Source organism: Lytechinus pictus, chromosome 3 (genome assembly GCF_037042905.1).
Source record: "Lytechinus pictus isolate F3 Inbred chromosome 3, Lp3.0, whole genome shotgun sequence".
In the NCBI taxonomy this organism is placed as follows: domain Eukaryota; kingdom Metazoa; phylum Echinodermata; class Echinoidea; order Temnopleuroida; family Toxopneustidae; genus Lytechinus; species Lytechinus pictus.
In genome coordinates, this window is record NC_087247.1 from 49240274 (window position 1) to 49263306 (window position 23033).

The 23033-nt window shown below is 36.3% G+C and overlaps 1 protein-coding gene across 1 annotated transcript in view; it reads left to right on the forward strand.

Annotated features, from left to right (window-relative positions):
• The window catches only part of LOC129255525 (uncharacterized), a 31695-nt gene extending 11087 nt beyond the window's left edge, over window positions 1–20608 (forward strand). The window contains exons 4-17 of the mRNA XM_054893875.2: window positions 5481–5675; window positions 6413–6658; window positions 7361–7493; window positions 7770–8130; window positions 9840–10052; window positions 10454–10700; window positions 12321–12511; window positions 13223–13378; window positions 15427–15662; window positions 15999–16174; window positions 16984–17141; window positions 17406–17512; window positions 18028–18238; window positions 19500–20608. Coding sequence (XP_054749850.2) covers window positions 5481–5675; window positions 6413–6658; window positions 7361–7493; window positions 7770–8130; window positions 9840–10052; window positions 10454–10700; window positions 12321–12511; window positions 13223–13378; window positions 15427–15662; window positions 15999–16174; window positions 16984–17141; window positions 17406–17512; window positions 18028–18238; window positions 19500–19763 — 2894 coding nt within the window. The 3' untranslated portion in view covers window positions 19764–20608. The remainder of the gene's footprint in view (window positions 1–5480; window positions 5676–6412; window positions 6659–7360; window positions 7494–7769; window positions 8131–9839; window positions 10053–10453; window positions 10701–12320; window positions 12512–13222; window positions 13379–15426; window positions 15663–15998; window positions 16175–16983; window positions 17142–17405; window positions 17513–18027; window positions 18239–19499) is intronic.
• Window positions 20609–23033: the final 2425 nt, after the last annotated feature.

A 23033-nucleotide genomic window follows, 5' to 3' on the forward strand; every position in this document is an offset into this window, starting at 1 on the left:
TTTTTTACACTCACTAAACAACTCCTGGGGGAAAATGAGATTGATCGATTTGGTCATGAATGAGTAATCAAAGATTGAATTAAAAATGACCATTTTTGAAAGTCACAAGAGTCGTTTTTCAGATTGTGTAATACAAAGTTGGGCAAAGGTTGTTTTTTGGTGAATTTTATGATGTTAACGTTGTTTTACTATCCATCATTGAGCCACTCCACACAAAATTTTGAAAACGTATGTTCATGCTTGAGTGAGCACATTTTTTTGTGACGTATCATCTCATAGGGGGTTTATGGTAGTATCCTCTGTAACTTGTTAAAACATGTTAAAATTGGAAAATGTTAGTGGCTCCCCTCAAACAATTTTTCGGCACCTCCCTACTTTCAAATTCTGGATCCACCACTGATTTGTCCATAAATTCAACTGATACTGAGAAATTATTAGGAAAAGAATACATTTATGCAGTAAAAAGAGTATTAATTCCTAAGTTTTCGAGTGTGCTCGCTCAACCATGAGAGTGTAAAAAGTTCGGAAAGTGTGTGGTGATAAAAATGATGGATGATAAAAACAACACCAATTAAGCTATATTTGAAACCGAATTTGCCCCCATTATTCACTATAACCCCTCAAAATGAGTCTGTGACATTAAAAATGACCCTTTTTCCCCCTTTGAGGCGTGCTCACTCATCCATAAACAAACAAATCGATTTCATTTTTGCATAGAATTTTGCCTATAGGTTGATAAACATTACTGCCAAATGATACTGCTAAAGACAGCTTTGAGAAAAAGTTCCACCACATTGAATAAGGGGTTACTTATTCCTAAACATATGAACACATATTGTACACAATGTCTATGAGAGAGGAAGTCAGAATTTCAACAAATTGAAATAATGGTTTGTTTCATAGTCGATTTTTGTTACTTCTGCCAATAGTTTTCTCATGAAACTTCGCACATGGCTTCTGAGTGACACTATATCCAAAGGGCCCGCACACTCAAATAAGCATTCGATACGGCACAGAGTGGGGCCAAGTCCTTGAACTTTCTTCTCATTTGCATAATTTTTTAATATTGTGTGCTCAATGAAGCATTGGATATCGGGATTTTCATAAAAATCCAATCAAATTAACTATGCAAGAAGGTTTGTGACAGATATCCATAGTTAGCAATTTAATTTTTTTCCAATAACGTCAACAAGAGCTGATCACGTTCCACATGCTCATTCAAGCGTGAATGTTTAATTAAAATGCCTTTGAATCATTGAAGCATGTTAATTGGTCATGAACATAACGAAAAAGGTTGAGAAAAGATAATTTCAGTTACCAACTTAAAACAATACTTACCAATGATATTTGAAAATCGTATTTTTTGTTTTCATTAAATGTTCATTGAGCCGTGAAATGATGAATAGTGTTGAAGATACTCTTCCCAAAAATAATTGTCATCATATTCGATCATTTTCATCGATAGAAATGTGTAAAAATTCCGATAATAGCAAATTTTGACTGTGTTTATTCAACCGTGAAACTTAGCAAAAAAGTTGTATCGTCTTTTAGAAAGTACCTTCTACAAGCCTTCTGACTATTTTTTATGATGAGAATGTGGAATTCGTTCCAATAAACTGGAATCAAAGTCATGATATTTTGCTTGTGACTTTTAAAATTTTTGCTTGTGACTTTTAAAATTTTAAAAAGTGACAATTGTGCATTCTGCCGGTGCTCACTGAAGCATGACATAAAATACGTCCGTAACATTCACTAAGAGGGTAGCTTATAAAATTCCCTGCAAGGTCATGTAAAAAATATATTGAAAACTCCCAGTGGTTCGGAAATTATGGATGTTTGTTTAAGGGGGACTTACTTTTTGTTGTTGTGTATAGTTCCTGAACAAAGTTGCGGACTACTTTTAGCGCGGTTTACAGGAAACAATATGTAGGCCTATATACAGGAATTGTATCATATGGTGATTTTATTTTAAACACCGTGGTTCCGCAAGTATCAATTCTCAGTCCGTTGTTGTTTTTATTATTTTTAATTATATTTATCATTTGTGTAGCCATTTCCATTTGTTTTATTACAAAGGTAAAATAAAGTAAATTCCTATAGGAGTAATAATTGATGAAAAATCAACCAAAAAAATACATGTAAACGACGTCTCGTCAAAATAAACAAGATTGTCGGTATGATCAACCATACATAGTGTATTGTTCATACGAAAGTGCCATTAGTGTTATATAATACGATGACATTACCCCATTTATCATACTGCGATATTATGTGGGGAACTTGTGGAATGTTGTAGCAATTTTTCAAACAAATCAAACGCAATTAGCCATAATCATGTATTCTTATTTTAAAGGCTTATTGCCGTCAACTTTTAACAATTTGTCTGCTCAAAATAGTGCAGTTCATTCATACAGTACTATATATAGGGCCAAGGAGGACATACGTTTACCTTTATTGAAATTGAACTTCTCAAGAACCACTATCATATTCATGGGTACCATATCCTGGAACAACATCCCATTTGAACTACAATCACGTCCTACTTTGTCATCATTCAGAAAATACAAATTCTATATACTGCAAAATAAAAAGTAATACAACTTATAGAAACATGCTACATGTCCATTTCTCTTTCTGGCTTTGATCTAATCTCATTTTCATTACCAATCTCTTACTGTCTGTTCTCTTGTTACCTCTACCTTGGCTTTGACATTTCTTGAACAATTTAAAACTATTCTCCTATTCATTATTCTAATTTGGGAATACATTCGATACCCTTCGATAAGGCCTCGTGGCTTTTGATGTTTCCTCCACATTCAATTTGTAATGTACTTTTTGCACGGACTAGCTTTTTCTTTTACCATTTTAAACATTCTTTATACATGCGATATATGTTTTTTTATTTTTTTATTATAATAAATTGAAATAAATCACAAAATTTACAAATTACATGCGATATATGTTCCTGTTTGTGAGTTGATGATTATGTTTTCTTTCTTTAAAATTTGAATTTGGAAAATAAATTAAATGAAATGGAAGAATGTTTAATACAATATATTTACGTAATAGCGACATGCAAAGTTTGATAAGAAAGCAACGACTCGTGAATAATTATGATGTAACAGAAAAAACGTGTTCAAGCTTTGGCTATAATGAATGATAATAAATTATCAGGCAGTGGCGGCCTCATAGTCAAATGTATGCCCCGCTTAAATCTGTATTGGTCAATGGTCATCGTAGGAAGCCCCGTAGACGTTCATGAGGTGATCGTATCCGACGACGATCGTACGATTTTCACACGGATTCATGATAATCATAGGGCCTACAATTATTTTTAGCGCGTAGTTTAAGGGGCTTTGAAATTCACAGTTGCTCGTGCGATCTTTTGCGATCATTTGGTCACAATATATGTTGCACACAATCGCAACGGTTGTAAAGCCCCTTTCTCAATTGACGTACGACCTGTTTACGACCACCTGCAACAGTTTTTTCTTGCTGTCGCACGATCGATCTCTTGGTGTCTTGCGAGCACTCGCAGTCGTTGTAGACGGTCGTACGAACTCGAGGTGGTCGTGGCTGGTCACATCTGAACTTTGAACATGTTCAAAATCCAAACGCGATCAAATACGATCGATTCACTCGCATCAGGTCGTACCGGGGTCGTACCATCGGTCGGGCGATCATCGTGCGAGTGTTGTTCAACGTTGTACGACTTGGTGCAATAGGTGGCACAACTAAGTAGTCGCATTTACTCGACTGGAGGTCGTACAACACTTGCACATGTGCTAGCGACCTACTTGTACAGAGACCAGTCTTGCGACTGGATGCGATAATAATAGGCCATAAGACTGTTGCAAGACCGACCGATTGCACTACCGTTGCATTCGCATGTATGCGACCGTTCCATTCGCAATCCCTCGAGCAACACTCGCATGTGATCGCACCTGCACAATAAGAGCATATGCGACTTACTCGTGCAACGGGGTTTACTGGTTATTTTTGTTGTACGACAGCTGTTGCATTTGTTAAAGCCTCTGTGCGATCTTATGAGATGAGTAGCGATTGATGCCTGTTGCAGCCTGTCGCACGACCAAAAGGTCGCAAATGGTCGTACGTCAATTGTGAAAGGGGCTTAAGCAGTCTCACCACCAGTGTCCAATTGTGAAAGTGGCTTTATACCAACCATGAAGTAGTGGTCCTAAAGGTCACCGCACACCTTACGACTATAGTTCATGGTCCGGTTTTGGAACAAACCACATTTTGTTTATTTTCTGAAAATGACTGTGAATGAAAAGTATATTTTTATTTGAAGAATTCTAATATAATAATTTTAGATGATTGCAAGCCATTAGTTTGGAGCAAAGGGTAAATTAGTTTCAAATCGTAGCCTTTCGTATGACTGCTATGACGTCATTAGGACTAGATATTAAATTCGCTTTTATTCTAATAAGGATGATAGGATAGTCACATGTTTGAACATAGGTATTCTTACGATGAATTAGAACATTACACAGTAAGATATTCCATGTTTTAATATTATCATCAAATTCTACTACGTTTTATTCCATAATCGGATCGCAGACCAATCGTAAGGTGAGCGGTGGCCCTTATACACATCTTAACATCGTAAAAACATCATGCGATTCAACACTGGGTCGTCATGATATCAGCACAGGTGCATCGTACACCCGGTATCATAAGGCATCGTATGATCCCCGTACGACATTTGCATGGTCTTTCATTCTATTTATTCTTCTTTTTTAGGGGGGGTGGTCTCAAATACAGGCAACTTATTAAATCGTAAGATTGCCTTAAATAATGTTAAAATTAAATATTGCAGCCCGTAGTCACATACGATGCCATACATCGTGCAATGATCCTAGCAAACGTATTATGGGTATTGAAAGATGGGGATAGCAGGAAAGAATCTTATACTAATCAACAGCTTTAATGGAGGATTCAGCAGACGCAGACCACTGGATCTGGATTCATTCGTTGCAGCCATGCCTTATATTGGCGCAAATCGAACTTTACAATGACAGTTAAAAAAATATCTCATAATTATCCAAGCATTAACACATTCCACATACATTACGGTATCAAATCAGTTGGGAGAAGATACTGTTTCAGGCCATGTATAATAATTATGTGTTTATGACATGTGAGGTATCCTGTTTTTTGTGTTTTTTTAACTCACACGGTAGAATAAACATGTATCCATTCGCTTGGGTTGTTATTATATTATGTACATGTTACCACATTTGATAAGCAGCCATTTCTACACTGTGGTCCCCTTTTACCAAAAACAAAATTTCATTGTTTGTAAACCAATAATATTGTCTTTTGTATACAAGCAAATTACTAGAACAGTGCGAACGCTTTTAAGAATAGGTAAGTTATTGTACATTTTCAATCCTAGACCATCTTATCATTGCAAATCTAATATGCTTTAATAAATATTGATGTTTAAAAAAAAATAGCAACAATGGACGAGATGGGAATTACATACGAAGCTTACACTTTGGAAAGGTGGACTGATCCCAACCGTCAGGATCCTTTTTATGAGCTAACTCCGGGAAAGGATGGAGCACCTTGGGACAAAATTGAAGAACTTGGAGCGGGCATGAAGCAGATGACTTCAGCTCCAGATAGTCTTCCCTTCTCTATCTTCTCTGGTACGTCATCTTAACCAAAAAAAATAAAAAATGGAGACACTTTCTCCTTTGTCCAATTTTGTGCCTCTTTAAAATATGACTTGATGTTATTGATAATGGGGAGACTCCATCAAACCGGTAGTAGCAGCAATATCAGGAGCAGCAGCAGTGATGGTGGTGGTAGTATTAGTATGAGGAGGAAGAGGGGGTCGTAGTAGTAGTAGTAGTAGTAGTGATAGTAGCAGTACTATGAGTAGCATTAGTAGTAGTAGTAGTAGTAGTAGTAGTAGTAGTAGTAGTAGTAGTAATAGTAGTAGTAGTAGTAGTAGTAGTAGTAGTAGTAGTAGTAGTAGTATCGTAGTAGTAGCAGCGGCAGCAGCAGCAGCAGTAGTACTATGAGTAGCAGTAGTAGTAGTAGTAGTATAGTAGTAGTAGTAGTAGTAGTAGTAGTAGTAGTAGTAGTAGTAGTAGTAGTAGTAGTAGAAGTAGTAGAAGTAGTAGTGGTATAGTGGTATAGTTGTAGTAGTAGTAGTAGTAGTAGTAGTAGTAGTATGAGAAGTATTTGTGTATAAAAAAGGTTATCTTTATTATGAAATCAATTGATCAAAACAAAATAATCTCATGCACCCCTCTGTCAATGTCAGAAGTCTCAATGAAATCATGTTATACTCCACTGACACAGCAGTGTTATCAGACTAACTAATGAATATTAAATTATAAGGCACGTGTCTATTCGATCACCAATTTGTAATCTTCAGGACTCACAGGGATTAGGGTTGGCCTTGAAGACAATGAGAATGATCCGATTATGACTGATTTTGGAGAGATGTACGCCAACTTTCTCTACACCGATCCAAACGGTGGCACAATGGAGTTGCCACTAGTTCGAGGGTCGGGTATGTTAACACATCTCTTCACCGATGCTATACCGGTCCTTACACCATATTGTCTGCGTGCTATCAACAACGAGCCAACATCTTTCGAATGCCCTGAGGAGGAGTCTGGTAAGAGCATGAAGCCTTGATTAGCTATTGCTGTGAGTAACGTTGTACGAGTGTTTAATATCTAATGAAGATTATGAAATCTAAGCTATAAAATGAATGATAATCAACACTATTGCTATTGCAGTCGTCAGTGTACCCTGTAATCTCGTGCGATTTACAGGGTTGTAATTAAGTCATGAGTCGGGTCACCTACCATGTGACTCGAGCAGTTTTTCATGATTCAATCCCATTGACATTTGTGCAGTGACTAAAGAACTTGAATCGACTTGAACCCTAAGATAACTCGAGTCGAGTCAAAATTTAGTGATTCGTTGTACAACCCTAACGATTATTATACATAATTCCAGAAATGTGGTTGTTTTGGGAACCATGCCACTTTGTGGGTATGTTATTTTACTGGCGTCGACTGGTGTATTATCTTGAACTGACATAATAAATTATTGGGAAACACGGTAGAACCATTATATTAGGGAACAATATCCTTCATTACAAACGAGTCTCATAATCTTTGTCAACACATTTTAACTGGTGATAGTATAAAAGAAGAATACGTGGAGAAAAGGAGAAAACGGGACCTCCAAAATGTAACATACAGGACAGGTAATGGGGAAGTGATGTTGTATCATCTATCATTTTACATTATACATCACCCGATGTTCCAGGAAAATATTGCACGCATTTGCTTATTTATTTGTTGTACAGTTGAAAATGCAGGGAGTGGATACGTGGAAGCTTCGTGCAACGCATCTTCAGAATCAGCTACTTTTGTCCTTCATCTAACAAAACCCATCAAGCATATCGGTGATGTTCAGTGGGTAGCGAGCGAATCTACCGAGTGAGTAACATTATACATTTAGAATTTTCTACTCACACGTCACGAATTTCAGAGGGGGAAAAGATGAAATTGATGCTTGTTGAAATTAAGCATGATTATAGCCATTTCTGAAACCGTTTCGCCAAACTTTCTAGACAAAATGTCGGGGCATGATTGTATACAGATCCCTCATCTGATAATATGCTTTTGAATACATATTACCATCGCTCATTTTATGTATAAATATATATATATATAATGTATGTATGTATTGCACCTAATTATTTATTATATTAGGTGGGATTCGGACAACGGTGGTTTTATGACATGTGATGAAACTTGTTGTGAAATCTCTTCCGATGGTAAAACCGTGACCATCGACCTCGAAGGGGCTGTCTCTTCCGTGAACTATGCTATCAACGTCATCAACAAGTACGTCGTCCCACAACACGACTACAGTTATTACTGGTATCGAAATCCATTGACGGTGGCATGCACCAATAGCAGTGATGTGGTTGTTTCGAGGGGTCAACGAATGCCAGTATGGTTCTACGGAACTGCGAGTGTGGATTCTACGATGTGTCAACGGGATCTTGCTGGAGGGTACGAGGTGACAGCAACCCTCAAGCTTAGTAGTCCTGCTAATAGTCTTCAAGAGGTGATGATTCTTATTTCTATCTGTAAGTAATTAGTGATTACTAGACAGGTGAAGAGTTGTAATTATGATCAACATACTTCATTTGTGCTTGTATATTTTGCTATAATACGATCAAAGTTTGGCATCTTTTTAACTAAAGGTTTTTCAGTATATTGTTTTATTCACAATGACTCGTCATTTTAAGTTAATGCTAAAGAAAGGTTTGTTTTAGTAACAGTGTAAAATGTATTCACGAAGGTTTGGTGAGAATCCCACATAATTATGTAGGGCCTATATTCAAATATTTTTTAAAAGATTTTTCTTAGAATTTCAAAAAGAATATTTTCAACTTGCTAAATCACATCACTTAAAAAAAATCTCCAGGTGGATGTTTCATAAAGCTGGTGGCACGACTTTACAACGAACAATTGAAAAATATTCTTAGGTTATTATAGCTCACGGTGCTCATAATAGAAACTGCTATACACACAAATTAATTTTGTCAAAACTTGTTTGTTACAAATATCCGTAATTTCGGCTTAGGTGTCACTTGCTATTATGGTGCCATATTTGTGATCATAATTCAAATATATTAGAAAAGAATGTGTCTCAATGAAAAAAAAAACACATAACCAAGGTAAATGATTTTACACTTTACATTCTTTGGAGTTTAGCTGTTGAGTTTTTAGTAATTTTTATTGCATATTGTTTTTATTTCATCGTCAAAATCCTCTTACCGGCCTCCTCATAGTATAAACACCTGCCTATGGCGGCCTCTACATCGGCTATCATGGAAAGGAGATGATGTTAAAGGACAAGTCCACACCAACAAAAAGTTTATTTGAATAAAAAGAGAAAAATCCAACAAGCATAACACTGAAAATTTCATCAAAATCGGATGTAAAATAAGAAAGTTATGTCATTCTAAAAGTTTCGCTTAATTTTACAAAACAGTTATATGCACATCCTGGACGGTATGCAAAATGAGTAGAGTGATGACATCATCCACTCACTATTTCTTTGGTATTTTATTATATGAAATATGAAATATTCTAATTTTCTTCTCATTGTCAAGAAAAACAACGATTAATTGTAGAATGAGCATTGTTTAATGCTATATGGTTCAGTCAAGTTGATCCTTATTGTCAAATATGTAAAAAAAAAATTAAATATTGTATAATTCAAACAATAAAAAACAAAAGAAAAAGTGAGTGATGGACATCATAGACTGACTCATTTGCATATCACATAGTTGTGCATATCACTGTTTTGTGAAAAATAAGCGAAACTTCAAAATGCCATAACTTCCTTATTTTACATCCGATTTTGATGAAATTTTCAGTGTTATACTAGTTTGATTTATCTCTATTTATTCAAATCCACATTTTTCTGGGGTGGACTTGACCTTTAATAAGAGGATGTAGCCACATGTCAATAAGGCCACATTTTGGGTTGGTCACTATAGACAGGCTTCAATGCCGTATATACTTTGCCAAGTAATTAAAGAGTTACATTATAATCATGAAATAATGAGGATACATAAAAACAATTTTTTTAATCTAGAGAGTTTTATATATTTCCCTCTCTTTCATAATTCACTGAATACTAGTTTTCTGTATGGACTACCTGGTTCCAGTAGTCATTATCTCATAGCAATTGACATCAAATGTTATAAGAAAGAAATATGAGAGAGACTCACATTTGTCTTGATTCATCATGGTTATCATTAGGTCCAATATCTAATTGCTGATGTAAATGATGAATGGAACTCTGTGTATTCTTGGAACACGTGTAACGCAAACACCTGTGATTTGGAAGACGATGGATTCACAATCGTCATGACATTGTCTGTTAATTATACCAATGTCAACTTTGCTGCAAATGTGATTGGACAATTTGTGACGGAGTCAGTACCAGCCAACTGGAGACGTCAACCAGAAAAAGTAAATAATTGTTAGAATTTTAATCTAGGAATAAGAATTGGAAATGGGGGTATGGTATTCTCGACAAAAATAAGATTTGTTTAAAATACTTAATATACCGTTCAATTATTATTTTTTATTTCAGTTAAATTCACATATGATCCAAATAAGTAATAAAAGTAATATAAATCAGATACAATTCAATGGATATGCCTTTTCAACTAAATCAGTTTAAGTGTTTTATGGGTGGGGGTGGCTGATTATGCTTAATGTCCGGAATAAAGCTTCATTGCAGAGCGGATAAGATTTTTGGTAAGAAAGATTTGGAAGTTAAAGTTACTAACACATCCTCAATATCCATTCTCATTTAATTACCTCTTTCTAATGAATTGAAAAAAAATTGAATTTGAATTTATTTTTAGATATACTGCCCTGGTGGGGATCCCGCACCAACCCCACAACCGTTTACACTCACCGACAACCGCTTTATCTTTGAACTGTCCGAGCCCCTCACCATCGAAGGTGTTACGGACTCTACCAGGAAATACGCCGTATTCTTTTCTGAACAGATGACCATGACATTCGACGTAAATGGAGCGTCTTTCGTTCCTGCGAGACCATTGGTAGACAAATTCACTGGTAATATGCAGCTCGTCTATGCTGGAAGTGGTAAGTGCTGAAATCTCACACAAATTAACTACATTCAACAGGAAATCTCACACACATGAGCTTTCGTTGAGACGAAAATGTCAACAAAACTCACATTGCTATGAGCTTGTCCAGGCGCGGATCCGGGAGGGGGCCGAGCCGGCCCCGGCCCCCCCTATTTTTTTACAACCTGCAGAAAAAAGTGTACTCTTTAACTTGATAGAAACTATGAAAAACAGAAAGAAAAAGAGGTATCATACCCATGATGTGTAATTTGCAGCCTCGTAACGGCCGGCCCGACCCAACCCCGAAAGGAAACAAGAAAAAGGTGAGGGGATCAATTGGAAAATAGGCTTTATATAAAAAAAATCGCTAGCGCTTCGCGCTCGCATTGCTTGTGTAATAAATCCCATTCAAGAGGATTAATGGCACTTATATATCCAGTTCTGAAATCAATTTGCACACAATATTTTAGCTCGCACATCAAGCTTTCATTATTTTGTTTGATTTAAACAAATTGTTTATCAAAATTTTCGGCTCGCGCTGCGCGCTCGCATTGTTTGATTTGGGAGTTACCCATCCTCTTTGAAAATTCTTACCAAAATTTGTCAAAATGCTCCTTTATCATGTCAGTATATCAACAAATTAAGCTCGTGCTTCGCGCTCGCATGTAATTGTTTGTGAACACAACTTGTTCTTTATTTAAATAAAAACGCGCTTAGATTGTCCAGTTTTCAGGTCGAAATATCAAAAAATTTTGAGCTCGCGCTTCGCACTCTCATTATTTAATGGGTGATACTTCTACCCTCTTCATTAATCACTAAAAACAGTCCTAATTGAGTCCCTTTTCACGTTACTATAATAAAATTTCGGCTCGGGCTTCGCGCTCTCATTGTTTAGTTGGATACTTATCTTTTTTCATGATTATAAAATCTCCTCAGAATCTTCAGGTCTAAGGAAATAAAATATCAAATAATTTGAGCTTGCACTTCGCGCTCGCATTATATATTAAGACCACATGTGAAACCTTATTTTGTTTATAACAATAAAAACTAACATATTCTTAAAACTTCAGTCTTTAGTTAGGACTACCCCCTGAAAAATCAACAAAAAAATAAGATTATAGCGGCAAATCGAGCAAAATGTTGATGAAAATATTTTTCGGCCCCCCCCTATTGGCGAAAGCTGGATCCGCCCCTGTTGTCCGCATATGGGCCACCAATCGAGAATCTTCCCTTCATACTTCCAAATGATAGTCAGGTGAAGCTGTAATGACGTTGTGAAATTAACAATGAAAATGACATTTTATTCAATCATACGTTTACTTTTATTATTTAGGTGTGAGTAAGATTTCGTAATCATCACCGAAAACTATCCCCTCGCATAGGCTATCAAAGCTATTCCGTTCACACACAAGAAGTGGTAGCCCCCGATTGTAGCCTAACCTTAATGTAACATGATTAAGGGGTCATTTTGTTTGCCTTTGCCTTGGCTGTTGTAAGATGCAAAAACTTTATGCAGAGCCCGACGCCTCATGATTCTATCTCAACTCCTTCGTCGTTTATATTAAAGTCTATTTAACTATGCCAATTCTAGTGCTATAGAGTGATTCAGAATTATAATGAGTTTTTTCTTTTCCAGGCACACCGGGTAATTTTACATGGGTTGATAAGCTTGCAGATTTTGCAGGCGTGTATTCTTACAAGCCAAAGACCAGATTCTGTACCGAAGGAGACAAAGGTTATATTAGCTTCGACTGGAATAAAAAAGGTGATGACTTTCTTGAAACCAATGCCAATCTGGACCTGCTGACTGTCGCTCTCCCACACCAGGTATTGTTACATTCTTGTGCCTTTCGTCAGTGCCCATTCCAAGGATGACTTTGATTAAGCAACGGTAATGAATGTGAAATCAAGCAGTTAATAAAATCTCTGTTTTATGATTGTAACGCGAGCTCATCGGCGTTACTATAGACCTCAATTAACTTTTAGTTGTCTTTTTGTAAGTTTTTGTGTTGTTTCCAATCTTGACGAAAATAGATATAACATCGAATATCCAAGATAAAAATGTTCACATAGTTCTAGAAATGTACTTATATATCTAGCATGATAGTTAGATTTTCCGTATACGAACCAGCTGAAACGTTAGGTCAACTAGAGAGTCTATGTACACTTGTTTATCCGATTGTAGTAGGTCCATGTTTTGTCTTAATCGTTCACATGTTTCCATTTGATAATACGACAATTCAAGTTAAATTAAGTATATTGTCGACATAGATCAGGCATGACGCTCTCATATAGAGATTGGAATATTCATTCAAAATTATAGCAAATGGGGTAAATGACACAAGTCTAAGACTACCTTGGCTTATATCAATTCAATATTATCTGACAGAACCTCACTTTACCACTGCAATATCGAGTAACATACTCACAGTACATTACTAGAATACTGTTTATTTCGATAACCTTAAAGTTCCGATCCCGCCAAATTTCGTTTGTATTTGATTTTGATGCTATGCTCATTGTTTCATGTTTTAAAAGGAGCCGTTGCTAGGTGACAATCTTGTAGAGACTCCATTTGGGTATAAGGGATACGTAGGAGACAACTGGGTGATGGAAGAGGACCTTCCTCCTGCCTCCATGGAACCAAACATGGACGCTGTCGAACGAATCAAGGGTCAACCAGACAAACTGCAGGTACTGTAACACAAATGATTCTATTTCTCTACTAGACATCTCAGAAAACATTTTCCATAAACTGTCCCTACTCAATAGGGGATGAAACACCTAGATTTATGTGTCCCTATCATTGTTAGATCTATCTGTATTATTGTTAATAATGATATTAATAATATGTATTTATATAGCGCAAAAAATATTTCTATATATTATATTGCGTTGCAAGAGCTCCCCAGATGCTCTACATACTACTGGAATAAATAGGTTTTTAATTTTAGTTTGACATCAAAGTTGTTGAATTCCTAATGTCGAGGAAAAATTTGTACCATGATTGTGGGGCTGATGAGTTATCTCGTGTGATACATTGTGAAGATGGATGAATTTAGTTGTGTGTCGTCTGCGTAGCAGTGGGAATTGATACTTGGAAACTTTTTTGTAGTAGGTCCATGGCTTAGGGAACTCCGCAAATAGGTTCCCTTTGTCAGCATCAGTCTTTCTGTTTTTCCAATTTCTTAGGTTTCAGTTTTGATATCTACGCTATCTCCCAAATTCAATCCATATCAACTACATCAAGATCTTCCTGAGCACCTCATATAAAATATATCTAAAACAATATGAGAGAGCTAATATTGTTCTTATTGTAAGATCCTACTGTATGAAGAGGGAGGGGGAATTTCATGTAACGAGTCGTCAAATTATTTTCACTAACAACTGTCGTAAATTACTAAAATCCTTCCGTTTGATTGGCTCAGAAGAATTGACCTTATAAGAAACTTCATGAAACAGTCCCTGATATACAGACGCTTAAAAAGCATGACTGTTGGTTGTAAAGTGATACAAGTAGGGGGGGGGTGAAAACTAGTCTGCTGTGCAGACTCTGAATGGCTCGTGAAGTGGGATCTGCAGCTGGTTTTTGAAGCAAACCAGCCTGAAAGGGCGAGCGAAGCGAGCCATTTCAGAGTCTGCATAGCAGACTAGTTTTCACCCCCCCTACTTGTATCACTTTACAACCAACAGATCTGCAGGCTCTAGTAGACCTAGTCTGCTATGCAGACTCCTTGAATCAGCTGTGATACACACACTGCAGATGTGGGTCTACAATTGTAGACTAGGTGAAAACTGACTGCTGTGGAGGCGAATCCAATGGTTACGATTCGGTTGTGACCTGCAAAATTCTGTTACCTGTGTGAACTTTTATGTTATAACACAGTTATGACATTCTAAAGTTGTTCTTGATTTCACGAAATAGTTGTATTAACATCCTGGCCGGTATGCAAATTAGGGGGCTGATTATATCATCCACTCACTAATTATTTTGTATTTCATTACATGAAATATGAAATATTTCTCCTCGTTATTCCTCTCGGAACATGTGGAATTATCATTGTTGTAACATTTCGTGGTTCTAAAAAGAGGGTCCTTATTGTCAAATCTGTAAAATTGAAATATTGTATTATTTAGTCAAACAATAAAAAAAAACGAAAGAAATAGTGAGGGACATGCAGCGACTCTCAATTGCATATCACTGAGTTGTGCACATAACTGTTTTGTGAAAAATAAGCGAAACTTTCAAATGTCATATCATTCTTATTTTACATCCGATTTTGATGAATTTGTCAATGTTATGCTTTTTTTATTTTTCTCTTTTTCTAAAATCATTTTTTTTCTGGGGTGGACTTGGCCTTTAAAGTCATCGATATCAGACAGCAGTTATAGACATAGTGAAAAACAGGGTTTATCAGTGGTTTTTTTGGTATAATTTACCCACAAATTTAATCCAAAATTGACACAGCTGTATTAATCGATATATTTTACATGATACCTACCTTTTATACGATTTAGTACAACAACATAATCTGAAGAAAGAATGAATGGCCGAAGCTTTCGGAATTAAATGAGGATATTTTCCATTTCTGCCTGCCGTTTGAACTCGTCGCTGCGTTTTGCTGACGTAACATAAAGTAACAATGCTACAACAGGCAACCGTTGAAATAAAATAAATAAATAAATTCAAATAAATATTTGAATGTTACACATGCAGGGTTTATTGTGATTTACTTGTTCAGAATGTTCTTCAGGCTATTGAGAAGGACACTGCCCAGCAAACCTTAGAATTAGATTGTACCACTGCATCCATCCATAGCTATGAGGCAGGAAAAAGCATAGGAATGGTTGCTCGTTTGGCCAGTATCTCTCGAGCTTTCGGCACCGAAGACTACATCGAACTTGATCAGTCTCTTCGACGTTGTCTAGACCTCTGGCTCGGCATCGTAGGTGGAATTGCAGAAGATAATGTTATCCGGTAATACAATTCTAGTTTAAGATGTTTTTAAATCATGTTAACATAAGCGATTTAATGAGGTACTAGTAATATTATATTTCACTGAAAGACCTTTACACAATATTGGCAGACATTTCTGTACAGATAAATTAGGAGAGCGGTGAGAAAGAGCACATCTTTGATAAAAACCTTAATATTGATCCAATCAGAAAGCCAATTTGGGAAGAATTCAAGACGCGATAAAAAACATATATATTGATCAATATATGCCTATTCCTAGTCCAAACCTTTTCTCCACTGATATTTTTACGATATTGCTAATACCATGATTTCTGAACCTACTTTCCCATGCCTCAGATACGACACTGTATGGGGAGGCTTGTGGATGCGTGGAGCAGGACCAAATGAAGAGCTTTTCCCTTGGACAAACTATGGGTTCATTAGCTATGCTGACCATCATTACCACTTTGGCTATTGGCTCTATGCCATTGCCTATTACGCCAAATACTATCCAGTGTGGGCTTTCAAGGAAGGTTCGTGTTTCTTCTTCTATCAAAATTTATGCTCTTGTAAGATTGATGCAGATGCTCATCGTTCATTATGAAGTGACACATTCATTGTTATCAACATTTAATCAACAGTAACTTTGTTCGGAGAAGTAAACTTTTTGTTTATTTTTTGTATTTGTAAACATCTCAGATAAAGCAAAATACCAGTATGTAATATTTATAAAATGTAAAAATACAACATGAACATTTATAGTTTATGTAGTAATCATGGTAATAATAACCAAAGCCTTTGAAGATGAGCTTCAGAAGACGGTAGCCAAGATATTAGAATACTAACTCGAAATGCGGAGTGGGTCAAGGGGTCATGTACGGGGCGGGTAGGGGTGTATACCCATGAATCTGGAAGTCTCCCACCTGAATTTACAAAGGTCCTTGGTTCTCTTTCTCGTTGAAGGACAATATTCTGTAGATCAAACAGAATTCACTTAACTTTGGCTCCCTCTTCAATGGAAAATAAAAGGAAATACTTCAATAGGGGACTATCCTATTTAAAAATTTTAAATACAAAGCGGTCTTCCTTTTTTGTGGTATGATGTTACTCTTCACTTTAGTCCACGAGTGCGACTTACGCAGATAAAGTACACAGATCAATTTTACATACCCCTCCCCCACTGTCGGAATGGTTGATGAACAAAGTGTGACGGAAAAAAGTCAGCCTTCCTTTGGATGATACATGTCCGAGGACAGAAGAAGAATCAATTATTGATCTTAAGTTGGGCGTACCTTAAGTGGATATACCTTCCAAAAAGAAAATGTATTTTCTATTTACACAGATAATTACAACCGCATTATGGCAATGGCTCGGGACGTGGGAAGTCCTAGTAAAGATGATCCCTACTTCCCTACGGTTCGTCAGAAGGACTGGTATACCGGATCATCCTGGGCGACTGGGATCGGCGGAGGCACTCGTCAACAGGAGGCCATAGCAGAGGTAAACATTCATCATTGTCAATTTATTCATGTTCTTTGTTATTATTATTATATCATTTTGCCGATATACTACTGTCGATCTCAGGAAGAATGCATTTTACAGCGTATAAGCCTATATATTTACAAATATATTGATATACCATGTATACTGCAAGACGTAAACTCAGCATAAACAGTCATGCTAGTTGAATCAAATTACTTCTATTATAATAGCTTATGTTTAAGCAATAGTTCTTCACCATTTCAACTTTATTCCCCTCGTCAGGCAATCAACTGTTACCATGCCCTTGCAGCTCTTGGTTTGGCAATGAACGATGCCAATCTACAGGCAATTGGACAGATCACAACAGCCACTGAGATTCGTGCAGCAAAGTAATACAAATGTTTTCATATAGCTAGAGTTTGAGAATAGTCATGTAATATGTTCTTCATAATTGTATGAACTTGATATTGCTCATTGTCAGGACAATAGCTGTCTTTAACCTCCATAATTGTGTATAGGCCTACTCCTCATAATTATTATTGAACATCGCTGGTCGATCAGCATTGAGTGAGTTTAGTATAGAAATATTGCGTTTTCATTCGCATTTGAGGTGATAGTTATGACCAACAACTCCATTAATACTCGGACTACAGCATTAATTATGTTTTATATTTCATAAACCAAAATTGAATCGAATAAAATGGATCCGCTTAAAGCAAAATGAAATCCGCCAAGAATTTATTCTCACATTCAAAGTATAACACAAATAAGATCATTTTGAGCGAATTATCAACTAAATTACACTTGGGTATCTTTAAAAACTTACGCAATACGCCAATATGTATGGTCCGGACTGCATCCGAACGTCAGATGATTCAGCAACTTTTAACTCTTTTTCCATCAGGACATATTGGCAAGTGAGAGAGAACAACAGACATCTCTTTCCATCTCTCATCCAGCGCTGGGGAGTCATTGGACAGCTCCAGGAAGATGGCATCTTCTACTACACATTAAACTGGCCCTGTGAACCTGATCAGTTCCCTCAACGCCATGCCTGTATAGTCGGTATACAGATCATTCCAATCATCTCTATCTCCTATCTCTACATGGATCAGGTAGGGTGATCTCGTATTCAATGAGCACTTCTCTTCATAATTTCATTTTGGCGTCTTAATACTCCCGCCGAAATGTACTTCTTCGTCTCATCATGTCTTTTTGCTCTTCTTTGAGTATTTTATCCTATACTGAGATTATACTGTGCGAGTAAAAAAAAATGACACCTCACAAATCCCAATTTAAGGGAAAAAATATGTCATGAACACATAATCATTATATATGGCCTGAAAGGGTATGTTCTTCCAAATAATTTTATATCATATTTATGTGGTATGTTTTAACGCTTGGATGATCAGGAGGTATTATTTGCAGTAATGCAAATTTTGATTTGCGCCAATGTAAGGTATGACTACATCACTGCAATGATGAATGAATTAAGACGGCAATGATGTCATAATCCTACAAGATTTGCATTAACATGATAAAAATCCATTCCAAAACACTTTTCAGTAAGTTACATTATGATTGTACTTTTTAGTATCAATTATCAAGTTATTTTAATTGAAAAGGGAATTGCAAATATGTTTACTAACTCCAGTAGGATTATGACATCATTGGCATATGGATTCATTTATTGCAGTCATTTCTTATTTTGGCGCAACCCAAAATTTACATCCCTGCAAAGAATACCCCCTGATCGTCCAAGCGTTAACATTTATTTATTTATTTATTTATTTTGTTTTATTTATTTTATACTGCAGGGTAGGCCTGTTCAGTTCTTAAAACTGCTTTACAAAGGCGCCCTGCAGTTTAAAATACATGTCAAGATAACTATGAACAACAACATTGATGTCATAAATTTGGTATCAAACTATTTGGGAGAAGATACTCTTTCCAGCCATATAAAATGATTATGCGTTCATGACATGTTTTTTCTTAAATGGGGGATTTGTGAGGTGTCAGGTTTTTTTTACACTCACACGGGTATACACCTCCTTCTTCATTTCCCTTTTTATTATTCTATTCTTGATTCAATCTAATCTAATTTGATTTGATTTATCTATCGGAAAAGACGAAGGCTTATATAAAAAAATTGTAACTTGCACGTGCCGCCTCCATAACTTTAAACAAACACTTTGTTAATCTAATTACCATTATCATGATTATATGAGACGTTGTTTCTCTATATATTTTTTCTTTATGATCTCAGAGTTCCAAATTCGGTAGGGTGCGGGAGAAAAAAATGTATCATCAGAACTGTGCTGAAAGGGGTACACTTTCAGTAATTAACTTTTTTTTCTTCAAAATGTTCGCACACAGGAATGGGCGGAGAGCGTGTATGACGTCTGCAGTCACTCCATAGACCCCTCGTCTGCACCCGGTGGAGGTATGGTAGACAGTGATTGGTACACACTCGACCCTGTAACCACACGCTTTGGATCTTTCTGCCAGTCTATCATGGCTAAAGTTAACGAAACAACAAAGCAGGAGGCAATAGATTACATAACAAATCTAGAGACTACAGACTTGGAACCAGGCAGTGGACTAGCCAGCACTCTACTCTTTATTTACGAATCCGCTTGATCAGGGGCTACTTTGCTCTTATACTATTTTTTTATATATTGGTAGAGCCATTAACTTTGCAATGTTTATTAATTCACATGACTTTCTGTCCCCAATACTCTTGATTTTCATCTAGTACTTACTGAAATGGTAACCCACTGTTTTGTTTTTTTAATGATAAATGCTGGTTATACACTTGGGATATCAGATCATTAGAATGCTGTAATAGTGCAGTTTTAAATGAAATTGAAATTAGCCCTTTCCAATACATACATTGGTATCATGATTGAATTATGTTTATAAAGACTGCTAATATGTATAAATACGTTTTATTTTGTATGAATGATGAATTATGTGAATGCATGATCAAAATGATTTTGAATTTTGTCGAGTTTTATGTATTCAACCCATGAGGTGCATGCATAATGACTTACAATGATTTATTGCTAACTGCAATCATCACTTAAATTTAAGTATAATATTATTATACTATACAAAAGAAACATTTGCTTTGGCCGAGGCAGCCCTCTGCCCCTACACCCATTTACGAAATGAGATATTAATATTTATATTATAGAATTTATATTGCTTTGCGTTTCTGTTCACAAACCGTTCATTTTTATTTGTTTGTATACACTGGAATAGCAAATGCAACCTGTTGTTTTACAATAAAATGATGAAGACTGCTTAGTTCTCAGTGGTCATAATGCCCAGGGCACTTCGAAATATATTAGAATGCTGTGAGGGAAGCATGGAATTTTTATAGAAATTCAAATAATTCAACCTATGATTCAATATGCATCATGATTATAATGCATATAAAAATATGAAAACAAATGAATAATAAAGTTCGCTAATAAAAATGATTGTAATTTTATTTTATTCAATTAATTGTATTCATATCTATCAATTCAATAGATAAAATAAAAAAATGATTTACGAGGAGAAGCGCATGTCGCAGCCAGTGGCGGATCCAGGGGGCACATCTGACCCTTGACCCCCTTTTGAAACAAAAAAAAGGGAAAAGTGAGAGTGGGAAAAGGGAAGAAAACAAGGGAGAGAATGAGTAGGAAAAGGGAGAGGGAAACAAAGAGAAAAGGAGAGAAAGAGAAGGGAGAGGGAAACAAAGAAAAAAGGAGAGAAAGAGAAGGAAATAAAATGAAAAGTGAGAGGATTAAAAAGGGAAGAAGAAAAAGAGAAGGAAAAGGGGAAGAGAGAAAGGAAATAAATTAAGGCCAAAGAGACACACAGAGAGGAGGTCGGAGAGGAAAAAAAGGAGGAGTAAAGGTAAAAGAGACATTTTATGGCCCCTATTTGCGGCGGAAAGAAGAAGGAGACGAAATCAATGTATCAACATTTTCAGCGCACGCTTCGCCATCGCATTAATTTTTATGAGATATTTTTCTTTTTTTCACGACTACCAAAATGTGCCGTTTTCAGGTCAGTATAGCAACAAAATATCCTGCTCATGAATCCAAACAGTGCCTGAAATGTCCCCATTTCAGGTCACTGGATCGAAAATCCCTTGGTCGCAGTGTAAACTGGGCTATTTCAGACCAACATATACTGGGGGTCAATTTGACACCCCCCCCCCCCTCAGATCTCGGCCATGATCGCGCGATCGCCGCGATAATTTGCACACGCGTATAGAGCCAGATGTAAACTACAAGACTGTTACGTAAAATTGTCAAAAAATTAATTGCTCATGTTTATTCATTAATTATGCAAATGAGCGTATGAAATATGCCCTAATTTTGTTTGTTGTATATGTTTTTGCGTTTAACTCAATGTATAAAGCTAGTAGAATGCTAATTTTTGGTGAACATGTAGATTTTTACATTTCTAACAAAAATCTACAAAAAAAAATGCCGAAAAATAATTAATTTCTTATGTATCTTATTGTTTTTTTAATTCTTATGTATTTCCTTGTTTTTTCAAACCTTTGGTTTTTTTTCCGATGAACATTGTCGGGGACACTTTTGCGATAAAAAAAAACAGAATAAATCCATCCAAACCAACAAAAGTATAAAAATAATCATACATTTATGATTTTTGGTTGAAAAACATAATTTGCATTGACTTTGTCACGTTTTTGAGCAATTTTGGGACCGACATGCGCTTACAAAATATTGCGTAATCATTTCGGAACCGCATACCCGGGCGTCGCAAATTTGGTCTCAAGAGATGCACAAGACTTGAAAGTAAAGGTCAACAAATTTTGCGCGGCGGCGTAATTTGCCGAGGGGGGGTCAAATTTACCCCCAGTTTAATAAGGGTTAAAGGTATAGAACAAGGTGTCTTCACGCTCGCCTTATTTGATCGGTGATATATGTATCCTCTTCATAGGTCTTGACATTATTTTCATTTTTAAAATAAATGAAATGAAGCACATCTTTATCCGTGATCTTTATATTCAAGTTAAATTCTCGATTTCCTTATTGTGACCCAAACTACGTAATCGATATCATTAGTTTTAAGAATGAATTAGGAATTTCAGATTGCAAATCTAGAGCTCTAGGTTCACAATAACCATTACTGTTGTCATTGACTGTACCATACATATTTATTCTTCCCCAAGTTATCCATCCCAGAATCCATTCATTCATCCATCCATCCATTGACGCATTCAGTGGGTCAGGTGCATAAAAAGTAGCAATTGCTGGCAAGCGATTGATTCAAGCAATAGCTCTATAGCCAAGCAAAAGATCATGCTTCAGCAATTGCTTTATTTCATATGCATAATCCAGGGGTGTGAGTGGTCACTAATAAAAAGATCTGAAAAAAGCTGAAGAGTATTGAAAAAGTCTGAAATAGAAAGAGCTCCCATACTTTTTGTACAGAGGAAGGCCAAAAATAAGCTGAAATTAAGCTGAAAATCAAAACAAACAAAAAATCTGAAATCAGATAAAAATCTGAACTCTCACACCCCTGATAATCCCTTGCTAGTGCTTGAGTGAGACCATTTCTTGCCACCAGAAAGCAATCGCTATCGGTAGACGTCGCGCTGGACAGTGCGAACACGACTGACAGAAAAGGTCAGACTCGATTCACTCGAACGCAAAGGTGTGGCACAGTGGCAGAGCAAATTAGCGCTACTTTCAACACCTTTTCCTTAGACGTGGTGTCAAACTAGCTTGTTTCTTTTTGATAAATATATATATTTGGCATTTGAAGGAAGAAAACATGTACATGTAGGCTATTGTACACCATGGGAACGCACAAGCAAAAATTTTCGCTTTATGCATACGCTTTTTAGCTTTTGCTAAAAAGCGTATGCATAAAGCGAACATT